Source organism: Daphnia magna, linkage group LG8 (assembly GCF_020631705.1).
Source record: "Daphnia magna isolate NIES linkage group LG8, ASM2063170v1.1, whole genome shotgun sequence".
Classification (NCBI taxonomy): Eukaryota; Metazoa; Arthropoda; class Branchiopoda; order Diplostraca; family Daphniidae; genus Daphnia; species Daphnia magna.
This window is the reverse complement of record NC_059189.1, coordinates 11,168,017-11,189,478: the sequence shown is the minus strand read 5'-3', so window position 1 is coordinate 11,189,478 and position 21,462 is coordinate 11,168,017. Positions and strand designations below refer to the sequence as shown.

Below are 21,462 nucleotides of genomic sequence, written 5' to 3'. Positions count from 1 at the left end.
GTCATATGGTACTCATGAGTACCCCAATGCCTTGGTAGTGCATGTTGTTAAGGCAAACATTAAAAATTTGCTTGACAAACCTGAGCTTCAGCATCGCAACTTGTAGCCAATTCCTTATTTTTTTTACACGGTAATGGAAATGCAGCTTGTCACCCACACAGTGGACAAATGTGCTTGAACTCACCATAATCACAGACTCCAGATCAGTCCTCCAACCTTTTGAAACCCTGGAAGAGAAAACATGATATTATTAATACTATCATGCTTTGAAGCTGAAACACTAAAAGGTTCAGTTACCAAAGTCAATCTCTACTAACAGTTAAGCCATATCTGGAATAGCAGGGAAACGAAAAGGCAGATAGCTAACATCAGAAGATGAAAGCTCAAGACAAGACATTCGGCAGACTCATCAATAACCAAATCATCTGCCACAAAAAAAGCTCCACTCTTCAGGGCATACTAAACAAAATAAACACCACTGAACTGCAAAAAGACAATGAGAAAGATAACACAGAGGAGGAACAGAACTGGCCCACTTAAATGGCACGCACACAAATCCAGATACATCTCAGGGCACTTCCAGGCTAAGAACAGGCTCAAAGCAAACCTGGCCTGTTTCAATAACCATATCCACCCAACGTGCAGAAACTGTGAAGAGGAGAACGAAACCACAATGCATGTCCTGCTGAAATGCTCCACTCTTGAGCTAGAAAGAATGGAAATAAGTTGCTACCTTACAGCAAATAATCTTGAACACAACTTAACTAACCTACCGGGTCTCAACTTCGAAATCCACAGCAACCAACAGTACGAGATCCAAAGGCTACTTGTTCGTTACCTAAAAGAAACAAGATTAGTTGACATGATTTGAACTACTAGCAAGAATATTCTCCACTACTTACCTTCATAACAAACCTGAGGCTAACACAAAAGAAACAATCAAACAAAAAAAACCTCATGACTCTATAGCCAAAAGCCCAAAAATTTCCAAATTCACCAACGACGCTAAGGCCAGAGATGTGCGCGAGCAAAGATTTTCTTGCTCAAGCAAACAAAAACAATTGCCAATTTTTGTTTGTTTGCTCGATTAATTGAGAATTATTTGAACAATTTGCCAAACAATGTTCTCGTCCAAAATTGTTCATAAACAAATAAAATTGTTTGAACAATACAGTTTGTTTGAGCAAAGTTATTGTTTGAACAAAAACCCTTCAAAAAAATTTCGGCAACGCAGACAACGCTCAAATTTAAAAAAAACGGTTACATTTTCTTGGATAACAACAGAGATTCAAGAAACAATTAAACAAAAAGGTTTGACTTTCTTTTTAAACGTTACAGGTTCGAAAACATTTGATTTCCTTATTGACTGGATGTCAAAGACTTAGAATAATAGTAACAGTAATCACAGTTAACATTGATTTTTGATTAGAATTCACAGGTGTTTACTGTTTTTTGGCGGCAGAATTTGCACTGAGAAAGATTAATTTGTCCACATTTTGTGGATCCAAACGCTGGCGTTGTTGGAGTGACAACATTTCCTCCGGTACTAAAGACTCTTTCAGACGATGCCGAGGTAGCAATCATCCCTAATATTTGTCTGGCGTATATTGCAAGAAGCGGAAAATCGTATTGACGCCCTTCCCCAAGACAAGATATCTAGCTCGTCCATTTCATCGGCAGATAATCTTGGAATGGCGAGGAAGTTTTTGCATTTCAGCCTTCAGAAGCTCTTCTCGGGTTCCATTTGTAGCAGGTTCCGCATCCAAGACGATGCCGTACAAAGCCGATATTTTGATTTTTTGCTAGATGATGATGGCGCTGTCGTATTTGCTGTCCGCATTGAGTTTTCTGTTGGTGTCGAACTTGCAGCTGACGGCTCCGGGACGGAGGAAGAGGACCCAACTTTCGATCATAATAATTTATCGCATCCACGAAGCCCTCACGACGGTTTTGAAACTAGATTTGTTGGTCTTAAATCTGATGTCCAAAGTAGTCGCAAGGCGAAAGATGGAGTTGAAAGTACTGAGCCATCCAAATCAGACGGGAAAACGTTGCAGCATAGCTGTTTTAACATTAATTTTCAGTTGCGTCATGGAAATTTCCCAGTCCGAGGGCAAACACGAAGATTCCTGGGGTGCTTCTACGTCACACTGCCTTAAAAGAACTTGGATCGCAGGTGAAATCAAAGATATGGTAGGATATCTATCACCTTGCAAGGCATCTGTTTGGCAACGGAAAGGCTTTAAGAATTCAGCAAGTTTCTTTAGCAAAGACATTTCATCGTTTGTCAGTATCAGGTGAGGGGAATCAAATTGTTCAGATGACAGAAGTTCTCTAATGACTACCCGGTTTTCTAAGACAGATTCAATGCTAGTCAAAGTTGAATTCCAACGTGTAGCCTGTTCCTTTTTCAATGAATTCTGCGATATTTCATCACTTGAAATTGGCTCGGAATAGTCATGGTCTTCTGATTCTACCATTGAATCATAGAATCTTGCGAGCTCTTTTTGTTTTGGCAATGATTGCAGGACCATGGAAATGGAAAAAGTGAACGATGGAACTTGACTTTTTAATTACATGATTTAGGACCGTAACATTTAAGAACCCGTATTTCGCGATGCATAAATTAAGCAAATGAGCAAACCAAGGTATCTGTATCCAACCCAAATCATTGACGGCTTTTTAAATATTGGCTCCCCATCAGTTACAACAACAAATTTGTTGAACTTAAGGTCCCACTCTGTAGCTACGCTTGATAAAGCTTCAGCAAGGTTGGCAGCCGTTTGCTTTCGGTGAACAGTTTAGTGGACAGACAAAAAGATTCGTGAATCCACTCATCGCTAACAAAATGGGCCGTTACTGCCATAAGAGCAATGTCTGTAATCATCCGTCCACATATCCGTTGTAAGACAGACCCTGATGGCATTTTTCAACTTAGCCACGACTTGGGCTCGCATTTCTGATATGCGACGGGGAATGTGCGTCCTTATAAACGTTGCTGTACGATGGGGAATGGTGTAGCGAGGCTCAAGAAGCTTCATCAGGGATCTGAATCCTCGACCCATGGCTAAATTCATGGGATACAAGTCCCAAGCCATGAAATTAGTAATTGCTCTTGTTATTAAGGCAATCTTTTCTTTGGACAGAGTCCTCGTGAATTTAGCCATGGTGTTTGGTGCTACATTTGGCGAGGAAGAAGTGGACGGATCTTCGGGACACGTTTTTTTGTGAGCGTGGGTGAGATGGTAGGATAGACTTGTGGTGGCTGACATCACTAAAAATTTTGATTTCGTTTTGCAGAGTAAGCACCTAGCTTTCTCCTTCTTATCTTTTTGATCGATTTCGATCGTAAAAAAGTCCCATACCCATGATTTTGTTTAATTGCCGTGTTCTTGGCCGTTGCTGCTAGTGGTGGCTGTTGATGGTTGGAATCAGCCTTTTCGCCATTAGAGTCAGTGACGAAATTCTCATCATTAGAGGCCCCAGTCTCAACTTCATCAGCAGCAATCATTACCTCTGGAGCTTCATCAGGCCACTGAAACTCATCATCATCCATAATGACACCTATAGCTATGTGAACAAACAAATTTAAATAAATTTTTTTTTATTATGCAACAACCTTCTAATACCTTACTTTAGTTAAACTGATGAATATAAGGGCTTTACTTAGGAGACAATAGTATTCCATCCAGATCCCAGAGTTATTTGTTCAGAAGGCAACTGGAGTCTTGCTCGCTTTCTGGTCTGCAGGAAAAATGAAATGCATGTTTAAAAGTTCTAATTGCCAATCCAACCTTTTATTACCTTGTTTGAGTTTAACTAGCTTCTGTAGATAGTATAGGAATGATAGGAATAATATTATTCCAGTCAGAATTTCTTCCAAATGGAACGAGTGTTGTTCAACTTTTATAGCCTACGCAGCCAAAGATTAAACATTAGGTACATACATTCAAGCTCGAATTGGCAAACAATTATCATACCTTGCATATACTCAGAGAACGAATATTATGGGGCAGAATGGGACTACTATGGTATTAATGAGTTGTGGCACAACACTTGCACGTAAAACTCCTACGTTCAAAAGGCGACAGTGGAACAAAGGTTCATAAATGTTAAAAACCTTCATTATAGTTATATATTTAGCTTTAATGTCTAGTACTAGTTGCACTAGTATATACAACTAATAAAAAAATTACCTTGCGATTTCCAACTTTTCACATACACAGTAGACATGAACTGTCGAACAGCAGAGTCTGAATTCCTGAAACTGAAAGTCTACTGAAACGCTGACTGACTGACTGAATCGGTGAATCCTGATTGACTGGTTACTGTCACTGAGAAACATGTTGCGCCAGTCATCATTTCCTTGAAAACTTGGAATCTTTTTAGTTTTTTTTTTATTGTTTGAACAAAACCAACCAAACAAACAATGAAAATATTGTTTGAAATTGTTTGATTTTTGTTCAAACAAACTCAAGCAAGAAAAAAATTTATTTACTTACTCGAGCAAAAATTTACTTGATTAATCGAAAATTGCTTGAACAAAATTTGCTTGTGCACATCTCTGGCTAAGACTCCATCAAGCGACAACGAAGGTTAGGGCTAAAGAGCCTACCTACGCCCATAAACTGAAGATAAAATCTGGCCACCAGAGGGATTCTTCAGCACCCTCTAAAAAAAAAAAAAAAAAAAAACTTGTAGCCAATTCATATTTTGAAGACAGGGGAGTAGCTGGAAGTGTTACACATGTAATAATGTTGCAGTACAATTACTACTACCTCAAAATACCAAGATGTAAAACTGGAAGTTCCAAATCTGCATAAGCAAAATGTCCTATTTGCTATGTCAGGCATTTTCTTGTCTCACATTTTGCTTCTTTTCCTCGTGTTTCCTAAAAATAAATTTATTTAAACAAGGCAGATGATTGATATTTATGAAATGTAAGAATACTATTTACCGGTCAAGCATTCTTCTCTTTAACCTGTCACCGATGTGTTTTTTTTATCTTCTGTCGTCCAAACAGAAGGATTTAGGTAAAATTTGATTTTAGTTTAAGAAAACACTTGAGATAAAAAAACACTGCTAAACAGCATCCTTTTCTAAGGAGGACTTAGGGATCGACCCCCGATTAGCCATAATCCGGTTAACCGTTCCACCCCGGGAAAGGGCAATCGGTGCTGAATCGGGGTGCCATTTCGTCAGCCAGGGCAGGGCGGGGCAAAAATTAAGGTTAACCCGCTTGCCCCGACGCCATTTGCAAAAATGGCGCCTGAATTCAAACTAGAAATTTGGGTCGGCTTTTAACAGGGCAACCGGGGGCGAACTCCCGATTTTTATCATAATAATCGATTTCGACTCGATCAATTGATTGCAATCGGGGTTCCATCCCCGATTAGACACCCGATTGAGATCGGGATTCAAAATTTTCACGCCGACCGCTCAGCCCCGTCGAAACCCGATTGGAAAAATGCGCCCCGGATGAGGGTCGGGGCCGATCCCTAGAAGGACTATGGCAGAGCCAGAGTCATGGAAACCTGTGTCGATTTCGGAAGGCTGCACTTTTCTGCACTGGTGCAATTGCCCCGAGAAAAAGTTGTTCGAGTGGTAATCTTAGTGCAATCCACTTTTTCGGTGCATCGAATTTGTACGTTCCAGAAGCACTCCGGCACCGCCCGAGGTCACTCGAAAACTGCACTTTCTTGCCCGACCTTTTTAGTCAGTGCAAGCGGTGCAGTGCAATTTCTAGCAGACGAATTTAGAGAGTGTGTTGTTTAGTGATAGGAGCCTTTTTTTCTTTCGTCTGCTACTTCCTCCAGGGCGTAAAAAGTGAAAAAAGTGTTCGAGTGTAACGTTTATTTTCTGACAACCCAGTGGAGTGCATGACGTCACATGACCCTTCTCGCTCCGAGCCAGTGTGCACTGGCTACTGCACCGAGTGCAGCCATCCGAAATCGACACTGGTTTTGGTAGGTTTACGACATGTGCAAAATCGTCTGTCGTTATGTCTAATTTCGGAAAATAGCAGTCAGAGCCTCCAGCGGGTGTGTGATGAATGCACCAATCAGGAAACGTGTTTGAAAACCTTCAACAGCCAATCACAACAGTGATAAAGGAAACGAACGGAGTAGACGACACCTGAAAAATTGAAGTTCGAAAAGAAACACTGACAATGGCCGTTGAATAACTCAGTTTCTCTCAATAGGTGACTCTAATTTGAGTTTCCACCACTGTACCCCGCCCCGAAACTATCGAAATTCTAGACACAAAGACCAACGAAACGTGGTATAGGGATTCCTCTCAGCGTGAACCAACAAGAGTTCCATGACTCTGGCAGAGTGCTAAATTTCCTTCCCTTATCTAGCATTTTCAAAGCATTCTACAATTTTTCCCTTTAGTATTTAATTAAGAGATTTCTGAAAAACGCCGCAAAACGGCGCAATTTTTCAAAATAGGGGGAATTTAAAAATAAATAAAAAATTCCAAAATTGCAACGTCGTTTTGATTTTAGTCCCACAAAATCAGGAATGTAAAGGGACCCTAGTGGATTTACTTTTCTAGCACAGGGACTGATAATAAAAAATTATAAAAATAAAAAAAGGTGTTTTGCCCTATAACCCCTGTAGACGACCGGCCTCCTAGACTAGCGAACCTGGCAGCGGGAAATCCTGGAACCACTTGGTAAACACCCGCAGGTTTTGGGATAGTCGATAGTTTACCTTACTGTTATATCATGTCTAAACTCTTATACCATGCCCATACCTAGTAACGCCAGCATTATTACTTAAGCTACGCGTGTTTAGCTCTAGAGATGGCGCTCTTCTGTTCGATACCATTTCGCCAGTATGCTCCAGTATTAGACAATATTCTCCCGTCAGAGTACCCCCGGAATTGTTATTTAATTGGCCATGAAGTACTTCACGTAATTGGCGCTCCTAATAGTGTTAAAACAGCGGACCGTACTGGCGGTTTGATAATGAACAGCCGCAACGTCACCTGCAGAGCTTACGTGGGCAGGTCGAGCTTTCTCATGCAAACCCCGTTACTACTCATGGTATACTTCATGATAAATCCATGGTATTTGACACGGTTTGGAGCCCCAGAATACTAACAACAAATAGAGTAATCTGACAGGACAATGTTTTCAAATACCTGAATGTACTGGCGTTTACTTACCTAATAGCCGCAGCGCCATCTCTGAAACGTAACACGTGGTAATTCAATTGATTCTGCAGCTGTAACTACTCCTGGTATTCTCTTTGGCTTTACCATGAAACGCTACCGTATGAATTTCAAACATGAAAAATATAATAATGAAATACACACAAAAGTACGAAGATATTGGGTTAACGATTATGCTACATCATGACCTTGATCAACTCCCAAGTATCGAGTTGTTATATGCAGGCTGTGCATATAACAATATCCCTATGCATTCGTTGTACAAACTTGTGCTCTATGTGTAGTACCTCGGGTTGTATTATGGTATTCCATCTTCTATAGGGGTAGTATTCCGGAGCTGGGTGTAGTACAAGGCGGTAGTGTGGTACTAGGCAGCATTCGTGATGTAGTATTTTACGTGGTAGTAGTCAAATGAAGCCTCAGCAAAGTAGCCTGTTGCCGAATGGCATTTCAGCTAACGCCCAAGTATCGCCCGTCTCTCCGTCTTCGCATTACCCGTCGCTTCATGGTTGCCCCGTCATCGCCTCGTTTTTGTGATCTCGTAATTAGTAACGTGTAGCAATGGCCTAATCTTTGTCAACAAAAAGACATCTCGTCCCTTAGCAACAGACCATATAAAAATGGGAGTTCTACGAGACGAATAGCTTTGGCCCTGAACAGTAAAGGCACAACACAAAGCCGGTGAACTGAGAAATAATTAGTTCTGGAATAATCATACTGCCACAACACAATTTCAGTTGGATTTTCAAAATACCTAATTCAGCCTGACCTTTGTCTCTGATGCTTATCAGTGTAGAGCAATGTTTGTAACTGCTTATTGATCAGGAATGCAGAGCAATGCAGAAGATTGCATCTTACGTATTCTTCTCCGTCTCCATAATAGATGCATAAATCCTTGGCGGATAAAAAAAAAAAAACAAAAAAAAGGCAGCTGTAAGCCTAAATAGGTGCCCAATCACCACCACCACCAATCATGATTTCTGAAGAGAAGAAGAAAAAAAATTTAAGACAAAAATGGCCAGTTCGGACCTTTAACATTCAAGTTTCATGACTAGGCACCTGGCACCTGCTTAACTGGTTTTGTTTCAGAAACTTTCATTAACATCCCTGCCATTACTATTGCAGACGTTGGGTAGTGTTGGAACCTACTGCTTCTGAAAGTGCTACCAATCCCACATAAACAATCAAAAAAGGGTTTCGTGATCGTCATAAAATTTGAGATTGAATTTCGGATTGTTACCTAAAAGACATATTGTCCGCCGATAAAAATTGTTACAAATTTCAGGATCCGCAGGAAAAACCGCTATATCACGCAGATAAATCAACTTGAAGTGTTTTCCTTTAAAACTTACAGAAAAATAAGATTTTTAATAAGTAGCACATTGAAATTTGATAGAATTACCCTTTTACCCTTTTTGAACTTATTGTACAAGGATATTAGTAGTTTCGACTCCGAGCTATCACACAGCAAAAATAGAGGCGCTGAAGGGTTATCTTATTCACCAACCTATAACTAGAAGAAATTAAATTATAAAAAAAAATAATAATAATAATTCGTGGCAATAAAGAAACAGAAAGGTTTAAAACAGATTCATGGTTCGCATGACGCATTCTACCAAAAAAATAATAAAACCTTATGACAAGTGTGAAAGACAAGCATTACCTTATTCCAAGGTGTGTGAAAACATTTTTTGGAATGGCAATAAAAGCTTACCTAATGTATCCTATTATTATTTCCAGAACATGCTGTTATGCCAGTTGAATGTTGATAAACAATACCAACATACATTATAATTGCATTTGAAGGAACAATCACCATAAGTGAGTTGTAAAATTGGCCTATAGGTTGTAAAATTCTGCCTTTCATTGATGCAATGGGCACAGGGGCTAAATTTCCCAGGCTTAACAAGAAAGAAGAAGAAAAAAGGAATATTAATGTATAATGTTGTCTAAGAAAGACGGTAAGTTCACATAACAAAAGAATATATGATATTACTCAACATGAAGTTCCAGAGATGTTTCCATTTACATGAAGTGGAGATATAGCAAAGGATGATGCTTCTCTAAAGCCTGACAAATTGTCCCACTACATTTTTCTATTACAGCTTTGTAACAGAAACTACATATTTGCTCCATGAGATCTGCTATGTTTACAGCAGTTCCTCCATCTCTCTTTAGCACACTATGTCCAGCAAGTGAACATAGGGTACCAACTGCCTCCAAACAGAACTCTGTAACATATGCAAATATAGAATTAATCACATTACATATATTCATAGTCATTGTAGAACAATTAACTCATATTCTACCAGTATGGCACAAGATAGCTTTTTCGTTTTCAGAAAGATAAATTTTAAATCTGATGCTAATTTTAGCTCTACTAGTCTTTAACTCTTTTTGTCTTATTGAGAGAATAACAAAAACATCATTGTTCCCCATGAATAATGAATAATAGTACCACTTGGTATTGTAAAACATTAACTTTTCACCAATTCATAGTTTCAAGAGTTCAAGATGCAAAAAAATTTTAACCCAAAATGGATATGTGCAATCACTAGCTTAAATGTTACAAGTTGGTTTATCAATTGGTCTTAATAAAAACTTTATAGGTCTATTACTATACATCATGGTACTGAAGATACCACGTGAAATTAAATCTAATGTGCAAATTTCACCTCACATGTCACATCTCTCTACACATTGCACCAGAAGAAAGTGATCTATGCAAATTGCACCGGTGCTCTCCAGAGTCGCCAACTGCTTTCTGAGCGATTTCCCGGATTTGCAGTTAAAACTTGAAAGCAATTGAAATTTGTTACAACTTTAACCACCTCAACACAGATAAATTGTATTTAATACAATATCTTAGATCAAATTCTTAAAAAAAAACTGTTAAATTTTTTAAATATGTCAGTGTATCGTATCGTCAGAGTCATAGAGGGGATGGTTCGTTCACTGCGTCGACTTTGGCCGTAAGGCTTGGTCGTTAAAATTCTCCTTATCGACGGTAGTGGCACCTAGTGAATTTGAACTGAACTTCATGACAATCCTATGTTAGCTTGTTATTTTTATATTTAAAAAGAAGTGAAAACCTAAGGTATTCTTTAAATTTTGCAACGGTTTTGATTCATACTTTTCCAATCCCAAGTTAAAGTTACATTCCCAAGCTAAATGCCAGCTACACAAGGCTTTCTTTTAGCGTTTCTCCTTAAGTACTTTGCAGCCCTCTGTTGTATCAGTTAAAAAACTGAAAATTAAAATGCTTAAAAACCCTCGAAAACTGACGACCAAGTGTTATGGCCAAAGTCGACACAATGAACTAACCATCCCTAGGACTCTGGTATCGTATTCGTATTTGTCTATTTTAGCACTCAGCCCCGCGCCAATCGGGGAACTTTTTAGTCGATTGGGTGCGGGGATGATCTTTATCGGTGCGGTGATTTCGGTGCTCGGTGCGGTGATATCGGTGCTCGGTGCTTTCCCCGATTATCAATTAATAGTGATCTAAATTGGCAGTTGCCCTGCGGCCAACAAGAACAAAATGTGACCTTAGTCACGTGATTCTCGTTGGCCTATCAGAACGCAAGGTCACTGGTAAGACTAACCTCCTATGGCTGAAGCGGTGCTATCGGTGCAGCACCGATTATAGTATCGTTCCGCACCGAAAAAGAAATCCCCGCACCAAACTTCCCCGATTAATTTTTATCGGGGAAGCTTAGCGGTGTCCTCGATTAGAATGTGATCGGGGCCGAGTCCTAGTCTATTTAAATAAAATTATTAAAAAATAAAGTACAGAAAATGCCTATTTTATTAGGTATTTTTATTAGACTGTTTCAAATTTTTATTTAAATATTTTTATTTGGTATTTTTGGCTAAAAGTGAATAAAATACAATTATTATTTTAAAATACTTGCTTCGATTGGAATTTTGGCAACATGGTATGTAAAGATCGGCCCCCAAGCCAATAGGGGCGTTTTTTTGCCAATCGGGGTTCGCATTTCGGGTCGGGTAAATCAGGGTAGCCTCGTATTTTCGCCCTGTCCCGCCCCGGCGAATGACGAAGTGACCCTCCGATTGAGTAGTTTTTATTTTATTTCTTTGTTTTTTTAAATATTTTATTTGGTATTTGACATTTTTTACAAAAATTTATTTTAAAGGCCGATTATTTAAAATGAAGTATTGTTATTTGCAGGTTAATACTTTCCGGAGTTCCGGTAATTTATACACGCTTCAGTACTTTGAATTAAATAAATATATTGCATTTACCAAATTCCGACGTGGCATTACTAGTGTTAAAAGAAATCCCGGTGATATTTAAAATATTTTAAAAATTAAAAATTTTACTCGAGTAAAGAGCCCATATTTTTCGATTTTTCTATTGTTTCACTGTCGTGCCAGTACCTATCGGTATAAAATTTGGATAAATCCAATTTTATTATAAAAATAATATTAACATGTCAAAATTACATAATGACATTTCAAATTCAATAAAGTTATAGATGAAAATGAGAATTTTGATTCAAAAGATATGTTAATAGCTATTGAAGTGGTGATAACATGACTGCGTGGCGCAACGGTAGCGCGTCTGACTCCAGATCAGAAGGTTGCGTGTTCAAATCACGTCGTGGTCACTATTTTTCATAACACAATAAAAATATCTTGTGTTTTCTATTGTTAAATACTTTGATCTAACAATCCAGCGTTCATTACTGCGCATGACTTCCGTGGTAATAACAAGAGGTACATATTTACCCTGTTTGATATTATTATTCAGTAATTTTGTAAATTGTATTGATGACCGATTTGTAAAAGCCTAACCGAGGCGTAAATAGTACCCCTCAGTCCGCTACAACATTTGAAATTTGCCTTAAATTTAGAAATCTGGAAATCGATCACCGACGTAATAGATATGTTTCACTTTCTGCTAGGAAAAACGATTTTAAAATTTTTGTTGCAATTAATGGTATTAAAAACTCTGTTTTTATAAAACTGTTTGAGCGAACAAAATTTAAGAGCCATGACCACGACGTGATTTGAACACGCAACCTTCTGATCTGGAGTCAGACGCGCTACCGTTGCGCCACGCAGTCTTATGGTTCGCATACGTTTTGGGTAATTTATATCAGTAGTTCAACAAACTTACATTTTTTTGGCATCCCTTTTGTCATAGCATTCAATTTGCTATTAGACTGTAGTTTCCTTTCAAAAAATTTTCAACAATTGATGAAATTCAGCAGTTTTAGGACTAACCATTCAAAAGGATGCGTTTAAAACCTTGTCCATTAGTTCACTACCAGTGGTAGTAATATTACTGTTTTACATACCGGGGATAGTATTGGGCCAATTACTTTTTTACATACTTGTCAGTTTGCATGCTAGTATTTTTGTTTCGGATGCCGGTCAGATAATTCAGGGGCACCATTTCACGGTTTGCCGGACAAGCAAAAATGACAAAAGTCTTTCCCGTTTCGAACCCGTTCTTCTAGAAGGAGAGGCTTCAGCTCCGTAGTGCCATTTTTCTTTGCGCAGGCGCACAACTGATTACGTGGCACAGTGCCTTTGGGCCATTCAGATTTGTAGTCTGTCATTTGCCGACTTGAAGAACCCGGCAGACGTGGAAGTGCTTCATATTTTAAACGAAATCAGGGTAACTATATAAAACAATTCGAATATAATGTTTCTCTCTTTTGTTGGCCAATATTTTCGTTTAGTCGCCTGTTCTTAATCGATATAATTCCGTGTACTTGTCCATCTGACGTTTTTATTTGGGTCAGTTTTGATTGGCTCTGTGTATGTGTATGTCCGTGTGTGTATGTATGTGTGTGTGTGTGTGTGTGTGTCTGTCTGTGTATGGTGATGGGTCGCAATAGACTTTGACACGTCGTTCAGTCATCCGTCACTAAATCGTGCCCTATGCTAGGTAGACAATTGGGTGTAATACTGGAAAATATTTCTATTCTACTTCAGGTGGGAAGATGAATCCCAATGATCAGTACTTCCAGCAGCAGCAACCTGGTTATGGTGCTCCTCAACTTGGTCAAAACTATGGTGGCATGATGCCTCCTCCGCCAAGAACACCTGTGATGGTGAATCAGCCTCAACAGTTTCCTCCAGCCAACGGCCCACAGAACATGAATCCTTACGGGCAGCCTTCCCCCAGACCACCGATGACCCAGTACGGGCATTCACCCCTGCCACCACAGGCAGCAAATCCAAATCAACTGGCCCAGCAAATGGGAGGCATGAATTTGGGTGACAACAGCTTAAAATCTCCTGTTCCTTCTATGTATCCTCCTATGAATGGGAATGTTTCGCCTGCTCCAGGAACATTCCCCTCTCCCCCAATGGCCTCTAACCTTCTGGCCAGCCCGATGCCTCCTCAGTCCCTCGCCCCAGGAATTGCTCCACCAAGGCCTGGCTTGATGCCTCCTATGCAGCAGCAACAACAACAGATGAGACATGTTTCTCCACAGCAGTATCCAAACGGTCCTGGTCAGTTTTGTTGTAACTTTATGTAATTGGAAATGAGTTTTTATTTTTCATCTTGCTTTAATCAGGTATGGATAATATGGGACATCCTGTAAATGGTCAACAGTTTAACAGTCCAAGACCTCCTACGGGTGGCGGTTTCCTACCTACTCAGACGGCTGGATTCCCTGGCCATCCGCCGATGCCATTCCAGCAAGCGCCATTGCAACAACATCAACAACAATCGCATTTGCCACCAACACAGCAACAGCAAGGCGGATATGACAGTATGGGCAGTCGTTATCCATCCAGCCCAAACTATCCACCTGGAATGTCAGGTCCAATGCCAGGACCACCTTCTCAACCTATGCCACCGCAACAACAAGCTCGACGTCTTGATCCCGATCAAATGCCCAGCGCTATTCAAGTCATGGAAGATGACAAACGGACGCGTTCTGGACCTTTCGCCACTAACCAGAAAGGCCTTGTCCCTCCTCTAGTAACCACTCCGTATTTAACTCAAGATCAGGGCAATTCCGGGCCGCGTTTCGTCCGCTCATCCATGTACAGGTATAATGGTCGATAGTATTCCTAAGGTTTCAGCAAAAGAAAAACCAACGAAAATGTTTCTTTTGTCGATAAAGTGTTCCAGCTCTGCCTGACATGATGAAGCAGACAGCCGTTCCTTTCGGCTTGGTTATCTGCCCCTTCGCCCAACTGGAAGAAGGGGAACAAGCTCCCCAGTGGTGGATATGGGCGAGCTTGGCCCGGTTCGTTGTGGCCGCTGCAAAGCTTACATGTGCCCTTTTATGCAATTTATCGACGGTGGTCGCCGATTCCAATGTCCATTCTGTAAGGCGACAACTGAAGTGCCAGCCGAATATTTCCAGCATTTGGACCACACTGGCATGCGTATGGACAAGTACCAGCGACCGGAGTTGTGCCTCGGCTCTTACGAGTTCGTTGGCACCAAAGACTATTGTCGCAACAACGTCTTCCCCAAACCACCAGCCTACATCTTTGTTTTGGACGTGTCGTATAACAACGTCAAATCGGGGCTTGTCCACCTTCTCTGTCAAAACATTAAGAGCATCTTGCAGCACTTGCCGCGGGAATCCGTAGGTGGACAGAGTGGCACGTCGCGAGTGGGTTTCATCACCTACAGCAAAGAAGTGCACTTCTACAACATCAAAGCGTCGTTGGCCCAGCCGCAGATGATGGTCGTGGGCGATGTCGAGGTGATTTCGCCATCTGTTTTCTGTTTTTCGAACGAAAAAAATGTTTAAATTCCGAATTGCAATGCGCCAATTTCAGGACATGTTTATGCCGTTATTGGACGGTTTCCTGTGCGACCCAGTCGAGTCGGAACACATAATCGATCAACTCATGGTCCAAATTCCGACCATGTTTGCCGATTCGAGAGAAACGGAAACAATTCTCGGCCCGGCCATTAAAGCCGGCCTTGAAGCGTTGAAAGCGGCCGACTGTGTTGGAAAACTGTTGGTGTTCCACTCGTCGCTGCCGATTGCCGAAGCACCCGGCCGGCTTAAGAGCCGCGATGAACGCAAATTGCTGGGCACGGATAAGGAGAAAACGGTGCTGTCGCCGCAGACGACGTTTTACAATCAGATAGGCCAGGAGTGCGCCGGATTCGGTTGCCGGGTCGACTTGTTTGTAGCCAATAACGCCTTTGTTGATTTGGCCACTATCGGACAGGTGGCCCGGCTCACCGGTGGCCAAGTCTACAAGTACACGTATTTCCAGGTGATTCATTTCCGTAGCCCCAATATTTATGTGCAATGTTGTTAGTTTCGGTGATTTGATTTATGAATGCAGGCGGACCTTGACGGCGAGCGATTGGTCGAAGACGTCCGTCGCAATGTCGAGCAGACGGTGGCGTTTGATTCAATTATGCGCGTGCGTACGTCGACAGGTGTTCGACCTGTCGACTTTTACGGCCACTTTTTCATGTCGAACACGACGGACGTAGAAACGGCGGGCATTGATTCCGATCAGGCCATGACGATCGAAATCAAACACGACGACAAACTCACCGACGAGGATGGCGTTTATATCCAGGTCTTTGTTAAACTGAGACATTGAAACGACTCGATGGAATGTTCATTTGGTTTTGCTTTTTGTTGTTGTTGTTTTCTTAATAGGTGGCACTGTTGTTCACGTCGCCCGGCGGTCAGCGTCGACTTCGTATTCACAATTTGGCGTTGAGCGTGTGCACGCAAATGGCTGACTTGTATCGCAGCTGTGACTTGGACACGGTCATGAATTTGCTAATGAAGCAATCTGTGACTAAATTAACTGAATCCACACCGAAACAGATTAGGTGCGTCCTTCTGCCAATTGCATTTTGATTGGCCATTTATTTATTTCTTTATTTTCCTTCTTTTAATTCGAAAACAAAAAATAATAATAATTTCAAAAAATAAAAATAAAGGGACTCGCTGATTAATCGAAGCGCCCAAGTTTTGGCTTGTTATCGCAAAAATTGCGCTTCGCCTTCATCGCCGGGTCAGCTGATTTTACCCGAATGCATGAAACTCCTTCCACTGTACATCAATTGCCTGCTCAACTGCGATGCGCTTTCGGGCGGCTCGGACATGTCCATTGATGACCGGACGTTCAACATGTTTGCCGTTCAGACGATGCACGTTGGCGCCAGTTTGGCTTACCTGTACCCGCGTCTCGTCCCTCTGCTGGATGCATCGGCGCCGGCGAGTCCAAGCGATCAGGACGATGTCGTGTTGCCGTCGCCCGTCCGTTGCACAGGCGACAAGCTGCGTGACGACGGCGTTTACGTGCTGGACAATGGCATTCACATGTTTTTGTGGATCGGTTTGTCTGTCAGTCCGGAATGGATTCACGGTGTCTTTGGCACCAATTCAGCCGCACAGATCGACATTGACCGGACCAAGTTGATTGAGCTGGACAATCCCCGCTCGCAGCAGGTGCGTTTCAACTATGCAAATGTGTGTGCGATTGGATTGCGTGTATTTGATTCGATTTTCTTTCGTTCTTTGCTCCGCCGTCTCATTTCTAGGTGAGGAGTGTCATTGCCCAGCTGCGCTCGACGCGACAACGTCACATGCGCTTGACCCTGGTGCGGCCGCGCGATAAGCTGGAATTCGTCTTTAGGAAGTTTTTGGTGGAAGACAAACACGGCGATGCCAGTTCGAGTTATGTTGATTTCCTGTGCCACTTGCACAAGGAAATTCGCAATCTACTCAATTAACGTAGTAGCCCCCCCCCCCTTTTTTTGTGTGTGTGTGTTTTTTCTAATGGATGCGCAAGGAGAAGGGGACGCAATCACGTTCGAGTACGCAGACTTTGATAGTTGATGGAACGGGTTTTTGTTTTTCTCTCCCTTTCCACACAACAACAAAAAAAAATCAAGAAACAAGCGAAAAACGATAGGAGGAAAAATTACGGAAGAATAATCTGCATCGAAAAAAGAAGATAAAAATACGTTGTTCTTTATTATCTTTTTGTTTATTATTATTATTATCTACTCCCCACATATAGAAAAGGAAATTCCCCATTTAGAAGAAAAAGAGGATGAATAAATGAGCGATCGATGAGGAGTTTAAAAAAAAAACAAAAAAGAAAAAATAACACACACAAAAAAATGTCGTCATTGATCGTGGAGAGAGGCAATAGAAGATGATTTTGGGAGAGGCCGAGATTGCCTTATTATTATCAAAATGCTAAGCGGAAAAAAAAAATGATAATCTACAACAGAGTTTGTATTAGCCGAAACGCAATCGTGTTCTTTTGGGATTTTCTTTTCATTTTTTTTTTCTATTTCTCTCTTCGCCTGTTAAATTTACTCTGTTTCCCCCCCTGCATCTTCTTCATATATTATTATAATTTTTTTTTTTTTTTCAAATAAAAAAAAAATAGAAAAGGAAGGAAAGAGTCTGCTGATGAAACTAGAAATTGCCTAGAAGCTAATTATTATTTTGTTGTTCATACAAAAGAAGATTTGCCGCTGATTTGATTTGCTCTTTTTCTCTCGTCTGTTCTTATTCCTGGGGTTTGTCTCTTTCCATTTTCAATTATTATTCCCTTTTTTTTTTTTTTTTGTGATTTTTTATTATTATCATCTTGTTCCGCGTACAGTTTGATGTGAATGTGTAAACACAAAATCGAGTGGGTGCCGTGTACTCGGAAAGTTTTCCTTGAAAATAAAAGAAAAAAGAAAATATTAACTAAAGCAAATGGCCGTCCTTTAAAAAAAAAAAAATGTTGGCTGTCTGCGCAAGTTATTGCATTGGCGGGTAAACAGTGATGTTGTATACCGAGAATTCCTCTTATTTTTTGTTATGCCTTTTTTTGTTTCTTTTTGTTGTTGTTGTTGTTTAGGTGTGTGACTGTGTGTCTGGCTCTTATCGATCGTGACTTGGAAGACAAGCCGCTTGACTGGCCCATCCGCCTACTGCGAGTGCAAACCGCCGGGGAGCTACCGCGTGTTGTATATAATTCGGCTGCTGCTGAAGTTGAGCTGCGCCAATCTTCTGGCCGAGCGCAATCCTATACATAAACGATATAAATTGACCTCTTAGTTTAAGAAAGAACAAAAAATGTTGATTAAAACAACGTAAGATGAAAGTGGCCGTTCGACTAAGCCACATTCTGCTCCAACGTTTTTTGCTCTCATCCATTCTTCTTTCGAAATGATTTGCCTACATATATATAGGCTGTTGCTACCACAAGTGTGCTATAGACCAATCTTTCTTATTTGTTTTTGTTTTTTTGGTTCTTGTTTGTTTACTTTCATTCGGTGCACGTTGCCATGGCAACGCAATTGAATTCGCTCCGTCGAAAAGCCGATTGGCACGCATTGTATTGCATGCAATTGCCAGGCGCTATATAAACCGTTGGTATAAATGCTGGCATAAACGTCTTCGTCAAAAACAACATGAATAAACCATCGTCACCACAGTTTTGCAGAGTTCACAGCGAACTTTTGGCTTTTTTCGCCGTTGTCTGTGTCAAAGAGAAAATGTTTTGATTCTTTCATCCCCCCCCCCTTGCAAGGGTTCGATGCTTCTCCCGTCCAAGTTGCTTGACACGCACGAGAAACGTGAAAAGGGCGTCAGTTTATTGATTACCTCCCCCCCTTTTTTCTTCCTTCTTTTTTCTTTTTTTTGTTGAGGGAGGAAGAGAGGGACAGCAGGAAGAGAGGGATTTGATTTGACGACTCGTGAATATACGTTTAGCTGTCACTTTGTGTGTGTGTGTAGCTTTTTGGGTTTCGCTATGTGATTGGAATCATTTTCTGTAAAAGGCTCTCGTCAAATGACGCGACATTGCCAATTGCTGTGAAATTCACTTGTTATCATCACCTTATTAGAGAGAGAGAGATTTAGTCGATTGAAAGCATCGCCCACCGCGTTTTACATATAATTATGCAGCTCTTTTTTCCTATGAGTGTGTGTGTGCACGCGTTTCCAACGCCTATACTTTGAATTAAAAACATTGAATCAAACAAAAGGAGGAAGGAGAAGCTGCTGTACGACGTCGCTCATTAGCATATTGATAACGTGTGGCGATTCGCATGTGTACGCGGATCATCTCGGCGCCCGCGGTAGGGAGGAAATGAAACATGAAACCGCTTTCATGCGGCCAGTCTTTTTTGTTTTGCTCTTACTGCGACCATCCCGGATGTGCAACACACAATGTTTCAAAGTTTTTCTCTATGCTATGGAAATTTAAATAGACAAGAAGAAAAGGGGATTACCCAATTGGCAAATGAAAAAAAAATAAAATTCAGCGTGCAACATGTTTTTAAGCCAAGGACTCTCTCGTTACAGGGAAAAGGGGATTTCTTATGCTGTTCGACCTTGATGCGGGACACATATTTAGTCGCTGTTGGTGTTAATCAATAACAGAGATGCGCAAGGTGTATACAACCTTTTGCGTCATTGTCTGACTATTTCCTTTTTTTTTTTTATTTATCTTTGACAATAAGTCGAATTTGTGCCAGCGTTGACAGATTTTCTTTTTTTTTTTGTCAATGAATAAATTAGAATTTAAAATTCAAAAAAAAAAAACGAACCTTCCCCACGAAGGTTGGTCTTGCGACATTCATAAATACAAATCGTCATCGAAGAATGATGTCTTCTTATTGGGATTGCGAGGGCCGCCCGTAGCAACTGTTGGCCTTCCATATCCTTTTTTTGTGATGGCCGTTCGTTTTCGAGTCTATACAATGCGTCCACTCGTTCTCTCAGCGGTTGCGTAGGACAGTTAACTCTCGATGCGCGACGACGACTCTATTCGAAACGACGAGCGCATCAATGAAATCAGGCGTCTCTCTCCACTCCTTCCCTGGCCTTTGATAGACAAGAGCAGTGAGAATCCTATTAGCTGAACAGACGAATGATTCAAAGAACCGTCCGATCCGATGACGGGGGTTGAATCGGCTGCCTAGTTACTCACAATCTAAATTGAAAAAGATGTGAAAACAAGAATAAAGGTCATCCGATTCTTGCACGCTCCTCAGTATAATAGCTATATATATACTATGTCTTATACATGTATAGACCTATAACGAAATGCTTATGTCGCTGTGTGCAGCGTTAGTTGTTGTACCTTTCATTTAAAGGCACTCCAAAGTGCTGGTTGTAATGCAATAAGACACACACACACATAGATCACCTGTGTGCCACAGTATATAGTAATAGAAGCTGGTCTGGCAAAAGAAAAAAAGAGCAAACAGAAATGAGAAGCCGAGAGAAAAGTCCGTGACCTTTGGCTAATGCGAGATACTCTTCGTGACGTTCAACCCGCTACCTCCTACGTGGGATTCCCGAACGAGGGCACACAGTACCAAAACAAGGAAAGTGGAAACTTTTTTGTTTTGTTTTTTCTTTTCTTACTTCTTCCGTGACAACAGAAAAGAAAACCAAAAAACTTTTTCTTTCATTTAAATGGAATTAGATTTTGGGAAAAGACGCCTCACCATCATAAATATGGCAAAAGTCTTTTGCATTATAGGCCTATAAGCGGTGCACATAAATCTTCAAAGAAAATATGCGACTCTTTTCTTTCTTCTTCTTTTTTTTCTTCTGGCATATTTTAAACTGGCAATTAAATGGAAAATAGAGCGGTAGAAAATGGGGGTCTTGATCTTTGCACACACGACAAAACAGCCAACTTTTCAACGGCTATTTAAGATCCATCTCCCTTTTTTGTGTGTGTGTGTGTGTGTGTGCAAGATATGAGAGCTCCTTTGCCTTCTGTAGTAAGTCTAGTATAATATATAACGAACAGTTGACTTGTTTTGCACGACGTTGATAAAGCAGCCCCTCCCCCCCAAAAGGGGAGGGGAGTTTTGTTCAGCCTACGCTGTGCCGGTCGATTTCTTTTTCCTTCGTGCAACTCCATCGTCCGGAATTCAATTGAAAGAAGAAGACAAGTTGCTCGCAGCATGAAAAGGACGTAGCCTATCTATGGTGATGTAATCAGGTCAATCTTATATCTGCATAATCCCATCATGAATGTGTGTGTAGACGGGCGGCTCCTTGTTTTCTATCTAATATCGTCTATCCATCTCTTTGTAAATCTAAAATGAAGCGCACACGATGATTGCTACGTCGAGTGTTGAGCTTCAGATTTCGTCTATAGGCTTCTACCAAATCGCTGCTCGATGTGCAGAGAAATCTGATGTTGGCAAGACGTTCGAGCCCGGACACGCTGACGCATCGCTTCCTCGACGACCGCGTATATATTTCAGAAAGAAAAAGGGCCTCTTCCACATCAATCTATATGCATATTTGTGTGTGTGTGTGTGTGTAC

The 21,462-nt window shown here is 40.9% G+C and overlaps 1 protein-coding gene and 3 long non-coding RNA genes across 6 annotated transcripts; 1 reads left to right on the top strand and 3 right to left on the bottom strand.

Annotated features, from left to right (window-relative positions):
* Nucleotides 1-3,377: 3,377 nt before the first annotated feature.
* On the bottom strand, nt 3,378-4,261 carry LOC123475193. The gene is made up of 5 exons (XR_006649979.1): nt 4,197-4,261; nt 3,981-4,071; nt 3,805-3,913; nt 3,635-3,739; nt 3,378-3,570 (listed from the first exon to the last, which is right to left on the bottom strand). It is a non-coding gene; the product is annotated as an uncharacterized LOC123475193 (long non-coding RNA).
* A 2,912-nt stretch (nt 4,262-7,173) lies between these two features.
* Nucleotides 7,174-8,479, bottom strand: LOC123475192. Of its 2 annotated transcripts, XR_006649978.1 has the most exons (4): nt 8,420-8,479; nt 8,239-8,342; nt 7,467-8,159; nt 7,174-7,275 (listed from the first exon to the last, which is right to left on the bottom strand). It is a non-coding gene; the product is annotated as an uncharacterized LOC123475192 (long non-coding RNA). The 2 variants fall into 2 exon arrangements; XR_006649977.1 differs by having other exon boundaries at nt 7,174-8,159.
* On the bottom strand, nt 8,475-10,007 carry LOC123475191. 2 transcript variants are annotated; one of them, XR_006649976.1, is made up of 5 exons: nt 9,855-10,007; nt 9,176-9,410; nt 8,894-9,080; nt 8,590-8,692; nt 8,475-8,526 (listed from the first exon to the last, which is right to left on the bottom strand). It is a non-coding gene; the product is annotated as an uncharacterized LOC123475191 (long non-coding RNA). The 2 variants fall into 2 exon arrangements; XR_006649975.1 differs by having other exon boundaries at nt 9,489-9,961.
* Nucleotides 10,008-12,676: 2,669 nt separating this feature from the next.
* Nucleotides 12,677-17,875, top strand: LOC116929221 (protein transport protein Sec24C). The gene is given in 10 exon segments (XM_032936381.2): nt 12,677-12,826; nt 13,147-13,671; nt 13,737-14,217; nt 14,292-14,380; nt 14,383-14,885; nt 14,962-15,411; nt 15,484-15,726; nt 15,810-15,988; nt 16,100-16,610; nt 16,703-17,875. Coding segments are annotated over 9 exon segments (3,165 nt in total). The 5' UTR covers nt 12,677-12,826; nt 13,147-13,154; the 3' UTR covers nt 16,895-17,875.
* The last annotated feature ends 3,587 nt before the right edge of the window (nt 17,876-21,462 follow it).